At 41.9% G+C, this 10,306-nt stretch overlaps 1 protein-coding gene across 1 annotated transcript; it reads left to right on the forward strand.

Annotated features, from left to right (window-relative positions):
* The first annotated feature begins 7,349 nt into the window (after positions 1-7,349).
* Positions 7,350-9,397, forward strand: foxi1 (forkhead box i1). Its single transcript, XM_030078109.1, has 2 exons — positions 7,350-7,985; positions 8,411-9,397. The coding sequence occupies exons 1-2, from the start codon at positions 7,388-7,390 to the stop codon at positions 8,953-8,955; spliced, it is 1,143 nt and encodes a 380-aa protein (XP_029933969.1). The 5' UTR covers positions 7,350-7,387; the 3' UTR covers positions 8,956-9,397.
* The last annotated feature ends 909 nt before the right edge of the window (positions 9,398-10,306 follow it).

Consider the following 10,306-nt stretch of genomic DNA (forward strand, 5'->3'; position numbering starts at 1 on the left):
CATCCACGCAGGGATCCGATCCCGGCTCTCTTAGAGGATACACCTTGCTTTTCAAACACGGAGATGGACACAGCATAGCTTTAATACAATCAAAACTGATCAACATCTGTTAAGAATCTCATCGAGGTAATCATTGTGTCCAGGAGCCACAGAAGCTGCTCAGATACACAGATTAATTTGTCTTTGATATTGCAGATTGTCAGTGTTTCTCTTGTGCCCGCAGTCATTGATGAAAATTCTAATGGGTGTCAAAGCTCTGGCGGGACTCCAAAGTCAGCGCTAACGGCAACAGCTGTTGATACAAATTTAAAACTAACATTGTAATGGCCGTTCCACATGATCACTGTTCTGGAGAGAAACACTCAGAGATGTTGTATGTACATCATCCAGTGTCCGCTAAATGTACTGCCTCTGCTCATTTTAGCTGGCTGTAACTAAAAATATAGATTCAGCGTCAGTAAGTGAGTGAGTGATACCTTGACACTGCAGTATTGCATGTTGCTGTCACAGATAGTGTCATGTGGGAGTCATAAGGCCCCTTTCTACCTTGGTCGGGTTGTCATTGAGCGGTTGAGTGAACTACCTGACTGGAGTTGTGGTAAATGAAGGAGTAAACATCAGTTTGGAGGAGAAAATAGGGCTCTCTGTTTAACTGGATTGTGTGTGCTGGACACCCTTCGCAGCAAACAAATGAAACTGTCGCCAAGTCAGTTTATTTACCCACCTCTGCAGCATTTTGAGGCGAGTGATTAAACTGTACGCCATGTGAACACTTACCACTCAGTGTACTGCCTGACTTGATTTGTACTTGACAACTTTAAGAACACATTAAAGGTGCATGATGCAGAACTGGGGAGGGTCATATGAAGTGAGGAACCCGTTGTATATATATATATATATATATATATATATATATATATGTATATGTAAATATAAAAACATGTAATAAGCATGTGATCTATCACCAAGCAGCTCCAACGATGAGAACTATGTCAACTGAACCGTCAAATAATTTGCTTATTCTGTTTTTGGGGGATTTTTTGCTGTTGTTGTTTGCTGTTGTTCTAAAAAATCCTCACTTCAATTGGCAGTTTTGCATAATGCACCTTTAAACAGCAAAATTATTCAATAGTCACAATAAAATGTGAATTATTTCTGTTGTGGTCCTCGTGATGTGGCAGTGGAAAGGTTGGCAGACCAAAATGTATTCAGTTATGCTGCACCTCACCTGTGTTTCTGTTATAAAACTGAACTACCTGCTGTTTGTGGTGGTTCACCTGTGTCTTTACACAGTTGGAGATTTTTGTAAGATAGCAAACTGTCCTCAGAGCACGCCAAAGGGTGGAGAGTTTATAGTAAACACTTGCACTCTATGCTGTGAGCCAGGCTTTGATTGAACACTTTAATGCTGTTTCTGTACTGCCTCCAACTTTACACACTCCAGACAGACTCTCCATCACTCTCTTATCAAGAGTGGCTGTCATGACCAGCTCTTACAGGGACCGCCACCACTGCCGGTAGACACCGGACTGTAAAGCACAACAGAGCTGTGACACTCTGAATCTAAACCTGCACACTACTTCCCACTGCAATCAGCACCAACTGGAAAATGCAGATTCTGTGCACAGGCATATTATCTTGGTCTGAGGGAGAGAGCCAAGTGTTGGTGATCTATATTAGCTAGGGCTATTATGAGCCACTGGTGTTTCCCAGGCAATCAGTGAGATGTGTTGCTAGGAAACATTCCTACAGATAAGGGGGTGGAGAGCTGGTGTGATGAGGTAGCAAACAGATGCAGAGGACCCAGCTGCTTTCACCTAACATGGAAATCTCTGGAATGTGCAACTGGCCCTGCTGTACATATAGCAGCACATTACCTGGAGCCTGTGGATGTAACTCCAGCCCTGTATAACATAGTTGTCTTAATTTTCAGAGCTATTCTTGAGTACTTTTGGAAGTGGTGCATTCAAAGTATAGCCAGACTTAACTTATTTGTCAAAGTCGGTTTCTTTCTAAGACGATGGTAACTCAGTCAGACAGGGCTGAGAGCCTGCAGCTCCTGTTTTTGTCCGAGCTCTGTCTTATAAATGGCAAAATATGATTAATTATCGTACACAACCATGCTTACACTTGACACAATAATTCACACACATCCTGTTGACCTTTTCAAAGCAGAATACATTTACTAGGATAAAGGGAATTTGGCATGTATTTCAGCAGACAGGTGAGCAGCACGCCGCTCACAACAGAACATTATGTAGATGTTTATATGAGACAGTTATTATTAAATAATACTGCACACTCAGATATTGTTCACTTCAAGATTGCGGCATGGATTGGACCACATTCACTTCTAATTCTGAACCATGAGCATTCCCTATTTGCCAGTATTTGTTTTGAGTTCAGCATGATTAGAGTCAATATACTGATTTTTGATGTGTTCTGCCATCTCACAAAGCTACACTTTGGTTGATTGGTTGATACATGTGGCGAGGCATTGGTTTATTGAGCAGCGTTGATGGACATGTGTACTATCACTGAAGCAATGCTGCCCTCATTTGGGATAAACCGGTAGTGCAGGTCATCTCTGTTCCCATGGCACATCACACAGGCCTGATGAATTAGTGGCATAAAACTGACATTTAATGACATTAGAAATGTCATTAAAGGTGATACTCGTACAACCACACCTTCACCAGTATATCACTTATGTGTCTTACATAGCCATGTTGTACATGTTCTCCTTGCACCTGGGAAAAAAACAAACAAACAAAAAAAAAACTTTCAAGGACAATTACCTATCTGTCTGTCTGTCTATGATTCTTCACTCAGAAATGAAACTACTAACACCTTATACATTATTATATCAAATCATCACTGCCATCTCACCATTTGAAAAGTCAAACTGCACTTATTTGGTGACTGTTTTGAGTTTTAGATTTGAGATATCTCAATGTTGAAAATGTTCCTCCATGACTTTCCCTGCACCTGCGCCTTGTGTACAAACCAGCCTTGTGATTTTCAAAACTGCGCCAGGAAACAGCGGTTACCCTCTACGCCAACCAGAAAGCCTAATTACTAACAAAGAGATTCTCCAGCATGGGCCTCACAGGTAGACAGATGCCTTGAGATGGTTTTGCACATCTGCTAATGATATTTGGACTTTGAATTAGGGCCACTAACCCAAATCTGAAGAATGTCAAATTATGCGATGCCTCATACTTTTTTTTTTCTTTTTCATGAAAGTTAACTTCAAATGAAATATCTCTGTTTCAAGAGACTCACACAAGACATATCTATCTATCTATCTATCTATCTATCTATCTATCTATCTATCTATCTATATACATATAGATACAGACATAGATATGGCATTTTTTAACTTTCAAATTGACTAAAATTGATACAAGGACCACACAGAATGTAATTCCTAGAGGCATAGCTTGCAAATATATTTCATAGCTGCAAATTATTTGTTTTCGTGAGGTTCACTGACATTAAAAACACATATTCATGTGTAGGTTGAGGAAGCTGAAAGAAATTGTTTTGTATAAGTGCTGGCATTCCATAACTTCTGCTTTAAATTCCCACAATGGGGCTTGGAAAAGTGCAAAGCTCAGCTAGAGGCCCACTGCCTATGATTCTTGCATTTGAATTGTCTCTTGAGGCATACAGACCAGCGAGTGTAGGGATGAAGGATGCTTTGAGGCCAGACAGTTACCGGCGCTGCCAAGTTTCAGATCACAGCACTTCAAGTATCTCTAGTCTAGTGCTCAGTCAGAGCTGCTGAGGAATTAACTTTTTTCAAAGCTTGTTATTCAGCAGAAGCTGCTCACTTTTCCTCATGTCAAACTGCATCAAGGCTGTGAATTAATTACCACTCAGATTTGAAGAAAAAAAAAAAAAAAAAAAAAAAAAAGCAGTTACAATCGCTTCAGCTGGTTACTAGAGAAGTCTTTGTTCCGCCACTAGAGGGAGACTTTGAGCGGGACAAGCCTCTGGCTGCACAAATGGGTGGTTGTGCTTACATAGTTGTAATTAATGACTTTATTTTGGCCTTTAATATTTTTTATTGGCCTTAAGTACATCTAATAGTCTGGTAATCACTTTAAAGCAATAAACAGTAAGCAGGTTTCCAACTCAAGGCCACATACTTAAAGCCAAGGCTGTTTGCACAAAACAAGCCTTATTAACCCTGAGGGTCTTTGTTGATTCCAGTGGGTGTTAGCTATAATCCCTACAATAAAATGTGCTGATACATACTAAACAGAGAAGCAGCAGCACACACTCTCCCATCACCTGCAGCAGTGGTTTTCTTCACAGGGGAATCACTCTGTCGCCTGTCCGGTGGAAGCTCTGCCTGAAGGGGCCTTCCGTTGCTCTGCCCGGCCTCCCTGACCTCGCCATGATTGACTTGATCCCCCAAAGACAGCTCCCCTGACCTAGAAAAGCTTGAGGAAACAGGGGATGAAGACAGACATGACAGAGTGACAATAGACACCCCTACCCGCCCACCATGTTTGAATTATTACCTTACAATGACATGGTGGCTTGCGGTTGCCATGTTAAGCCACATTTGACATCTGTGAACTGAATTTGCAAGGGGAGAGATGAGGAAATTGTGATTAATGACTCCTACAGTATTTGTTTGAATAAGATAGTCTAGTCTGATATCTCTGTTGCACTGATAATGCTGTGCCTTCATCAATGCCTTATGAAAAAGAATTGGCACATGGTGAAACTATGGTGAAAGTTGAGAGGATATTAACAAAACAACAACAACAACAACAACAACAAGTCTTTTTAAATTGGTAAAGCAGTATTAGATTGCAGTTCAAATGGGAACACTGTAGATTATAGGCCCTAATGGCGGCCCGTGAGGAGGATCATCGCATTCCTTCGCTAAATTGTTTTAGACTCTGATTTCCAGTCAGAAGTCAACAGTAATTAGCTGTACCATGCGTCAGACACCTAACAGGTTGTGTTGTTTTCATGTGGGGGTTAAATGCCACTCCCTCCCCGTGGAGCCCACAGGTTGCCACTGGTGTACAGCCTGTGGTCGGGACAACACCTTGGAGCCAAACAATTACACCAAGGTCATGGAGAGGAGGAATGTTCTGCCGATTAGTCCAGGGGCCCCGCAACCTGCAGAGCCCACTGTGCAGGTGTCGGACAACAGAGCTGAACGGAGGCAACTTGCTCTTGTGTTTATTGGGGATCATTTCAAAACAGACGCTGACTTGCTGAATCTCTTAATACTGTAGGCTCTATTCCTTCTAATTTGATTGCTTATGGAAGTCCCTCCAGGAGTATTATGGTTATTATAGTTCGAGTGACATCATAGGAGATAAAACGGCAGGATAACATAACTGTAGGCTTTTTCTTGGGCATAATGAGTCCCATAGGCATAGTAGGCCTACGTGAAAATAACCCACTCTGTTAACACCTGGGATCATTACACGGGGTTTGGGAGCTGGTTGGGTAAAGTCGCTTTAGTGTCCGATCCAACTGAGTCAGACATACAGCTCCTCTGGGTAATATCAGGGCTGCAGTGCATGTGTGAAAGGGACTTTATAGTGTTTTTACTTTTGGTTGATTACCAAGTAGATTAGAGAAAGATCATGAATTGCGACTGTTACCTTCCCCGGCCGGTAAATAGTATCGGTGGGCTTTTACTATCCGGTATCAATCTCGATCGAAAGTTAGCCCGTTTACCAGCCAGAGGGGGGCGGCATTAGAAACCACCGGGACTGCCATGGTGTCCTTCTGCCTGGGGAAAAAGAAAAAGTTAGCCGTTTTTCTGCCACAGCTCTTCTGTGACCCCCAGAGACTCACTTTTCTCTGTGAAAAATATTGAACAGCCCAGTTAGTCTGATTCCTATGAAAATTAGAGGAACACGCCTGATCTTTTCATTCCAATTCAACTATAAATTTGGAAGTGCATGTTCAAATTTTTCTCCACTTTATTTTCTCTGAGGGTACAAAGAAAACCCTTTATTCTCAATATTAATTCTCAGCGTTACATATTAGATAGCCACAATTAATATACCTTAAAAGTGACTAATTTCCGTAGAATTTCATGGCTATTTATTTCACAATATTTTTCTGCAATTGATCAATATACTTTGGGGGAAGTGTAACCTGTTGAATGCGATTGATTTGTTTTCTCCTCACTCTGACGCATTTCCACTGAAGCAATTTGTGTGAGATCGATAAAAACCGAATATTATTACAAATCAGAAGCAAGTTTGTCTAACAAAGCAGACGACCTGGTTCGTCCGGCAGCCTGCCGGGGAGATTTTTGTTCCTCCAGAGTCTCCTGTTGACGCCACGCTTGCACTATTTGAGATATTTATTGCAAATGAACTGAGAGTGGATTTTTTGAGGATTTAGTTGTTTAGGTTTAACACCGCCATGCCAATCAGATCAGAAAGTCTAGCCATCATTAATAAGGCACAGCTATCTGAATGAGAATTCAATCTATTTATTATATCCAATTTATTTCTCGTTTGATCATAATAAAATTATTTTATTAAATAGCCGATAACTGATATGAACTAAATTAGGTAATGAGTTGTACACGCTGTCATTTAATAATTAAAAATAGATTAAAAAAAAAAAAAAAAAAGATATCTGCATCTGCACACACTTGGCACATGGGCGCCGGTCTAGGAAGTTTTGGATACGTTCAAATTCAACCCTGTGGTGTATTTAAAAAAAAAAAAAAAGCAAAATAACCAGAATTAAATCTAGAAACCCCATAAAGTACATCAGGGGAGCGTTCAGTGCCCACCTTCCCCTCCAAGGTGTTGACAATAATAAATTACACGTTGAACAAATAATATCCTCTGACTGATCACGTTTTTCATTCCCCACCCCCCAATAAATTAGTCGATGGAAACAAGTTTTAAAGTTTGGATACAGTGACTTTGCCATCCCATAGGTTTTAGTGAACCGAAGACCTGAAGTATTTATTTATTTATTTATTACTTTTTAAAGTTTCCAGAATTAACTGTGCGTAATTACGCGCAGGCCATCAACATGCCAAATTGGGAATGTGCCTTAGACAAGTAACATAAAGCTCAGCATGTAGTAGCCTATCCAACGCAGTATCGGTGCTCATTGATAGGGAGATTGGATCAACACAGCTCGACTGAAGCCTGACAGAAAAAGAGGGGTGTGACCATGCCCAAAGTTCCCCTCAGTGGGCTACCTGTAGAGGCTCCGGGCGCAGCGCATAAATAGTCCTCCCTCTGGGGATGAGTTCAGTCCTCAGAGAGAAAGAGAGAGACAGAGAGAGAGAGAGAGAGAGAGAGAGAGAGAGAGAGAGAGAGAGAGAGAGAGAGAGAGACGGATTGAGGATTTGGGAATCTGATTAGAGCGGATTATGAATGCTTTTGGACACCAGCCATCAAACCAACAAACCAGCCCCATTCAGCACCACAGCGCTCAGGAGCTCATGGACATGGCCGTGTACTGCGACAACTTCGGCGTGTACCAGCAGAACCTCCACCACCATCACCCCCAGAGGCCACCGGTGCACCACTCCAGCTACGGCCTGGGAGAGTACACCTCCCCGTCCACAAACCCATACCTGTGGCTGAACGGACCGAGCATCAACTCCTCTCCTTATCTTCCAGGGAGCAACGGAACATCATACATACAGTCAGGATATGGGTCGAACCAGAGGCAGTTCTTGCCGCCTCCCACCGGGTTTGGTGGAGCTGACCTGGGATGGCTCTCCATCTCCAGCCAGCAGGAACTTTTCAAGATGGTCAGGCCACCTTACTCCTACTCAGCACTGATAGCAATGGCCATACAAAACGCCCAAGACAAGAAGTTGACGCTCAGTCAAATCTATCAGTATGTGGCTGACAATTTTCCTTTCTACAAGAAGAGCAAAGCTGGGTGGCAGAACTCAATCCGACACAATTTGTCGCTGAACGACTGTTTCAAAAAAGTGGCACGAGATGAGGATGACCCCGGTGAGTGGAATTTCTGCACTTTCACTAAAACATGCCCTCTAGATTTTTGTTGTTTGCAAAATTATAATAATAAACTGGCTTATCTATCTTGAGAATTCGTTTAGTAATAGCATGAGTTTTGAATTTGTGTTATTAAAGTAAGTGATGCAATTGCAGTGCAAATGTATAGAAATTTTTAGAAGTGGCATTATCTTGGTATCTTGGTAGTTTCAGCAAAGCTTTAGAAAATTGTGAAACTGCAGTGGAAACAAGTGGAATTATTCTAACATTGTCAGTTATCTTCACTAGGGGACAGAACAGAAGCTCAAAACGAGACTAAATATTTTATGCACGAAACTAAGTCAAACACTAAAGTTTATGTCACCCTTGTACTTCCAAACATTCACTAACACGCTGAATTGATTGTAATTTTGTTTCTTTTATAGGTAAGGGCAACTACTGGACGCTAGACCCCAATTGTGAGAAGATGTTTGACAACGGCAACTTCAGGAGGAAGAGAAAAAGGAGAGCTGACATGAACGGGGGTGACAGCACCGCTCTTCCAGTCAAGTCAGAGGACGGCCCGCACAAGATCTCAGACACCGCCAGCCTCCTGAGCTCCTCCCCGCCCAGCCTGCAGGGCTCCCCGGCCTCCACGGAGCCCAAGTCTTCCCCGTCTCCATCCGGCGAGCACAGCCCGTGTTTCAGCAGCTTCGTGTCCAACGTGAACGCGCTGCTGGCGGGCAGCGGCGGCACCGACGGCACTAGAGGCGGGGACAGGGACTTTGGGTCCGGGCATCACGGGGGGTTGTCCCAGAGCAGAGAGGGCATGTCAGGACTCGGCTCTTACTCGCCAACTTTAATCTCTCCTCTGAACTCTGACAACAGCAGAATGAACTATTACACATCAGTACAGAGCCTCTCCAACCCGCTCTCCAACCATTTTAGTGTCAATAACCTCATATACAGTCGTGAAGGGACAGAGGTGTAGACGCATATATGTATAGACCACTGTAAATATCCTTACCAGTGTTGGACTTGTTACCCAAAAAGTAATTTATTACTCTTTAGTCCTTACACATTTCATAATGTTATTACTCCATGGGAACAGCCACTGTCACACTTCTTTTCCGCCAAGGTTTAGAGAGAGTGGTAACGAATTTGTATATTATGATGTTAATGAAAATGACATTTATTCCATCATTTGTATGCGTTACCATCCATATCTCTCATGCCCAATCTGTATTTCAGTTTAACTGGGAGTTTCATTTCCTGGCTTTAAAATAACACAGTTCCATTGTGACATGATGTTTATTTGTTGTACAAATCAATTCAGCTCACACATGTGGCCGTGGAGAGATAGCCTGGGCCTGCGGGCCATGGCTAGTTCACCTGGGATCACTTTTTAAGGGCTTGTTGTAGCTGTCCCCCACCCACCCCCACCCCCCATCCATATTACAGAAATTATTTTCATAAGAAACATTGCATGTATTTTTTATGAATAAATTGTGCTCTGTGTTTTATTTAAACTCACGCCGATGTTTGAATAAACGTCAATTAACTGAAGCCCTCGATCAGGCCTGTGTGTCATGTTTATGTTGATGTCGCCTACACTGAATAAATGAATCAAATGAAAATCATCCACCAGGCCACTGACTGTTCAATGGCAAATTTAATTCATTTGTATTGAACTGTTAATCATAATGAGTAGAGTGACTTTATTAGTCCTATTATATTCCTCTGGGTACTTCAAGTCTGTCCATGTCACTTAATAGCGAGTCTAATGACCTTTTCGTGTGTTATTAATTTTGGGTTGCTTATTACAACAACACTCCTATAATATTCCTGTAATATTCTGATAGGGACTTTTGCTTTAACATTAGCCTAGTTTTTAATAGAGTTATTGCAACATTTTTGACTGCAATAACGTGCAGGCTAATCGGGCTTTTTTGACTAAACTGTTTCCCCCTCAGGAATGACTGCATCTGAGGGACTGAGAGTTATTTACAAAGGTTTTCATGTTAAATCGGGCGTTTGAATGAATCTTGAGCCCCCGCTGTGCTCTCTCTCTCTCCCCTCCACTGCACTTACACAGACACTGTGCAAATAAAAAAAAAACCTTGAAAATATCCACATTTTTTCTCTCTCAATGCAGAAGTTTTTTTTTTTTTTTTTTTGATATTTCAAAAAATACCAGATAAACCGTTTAAAATGCTTTAGAGTCTGTCAGAAAATCTGAAGTTAAGTGGCTATAAACAGTGCAGTGTGTAAGACAGACATTTTCCGCCTGTCACTTCTAATAGACCCAGTTTCAACAAGCAATCAGACCTTTAACTTACTTC

The sequence above is a fragment of the Myripristis murdjan genome, chromosome 19 (assembly GCF_902150065.1).
Source record: "Myripristis murdjan chromosome 19, fMyrMur1.1, whole genome shotgun sequence".
Classification (NCBI taxonomy): Eukaryota; Metazoa; Chordata; class Actinopteri; order Holocentriformes; family Holocentridae; genus Myripristis; species Myripristis murdjan.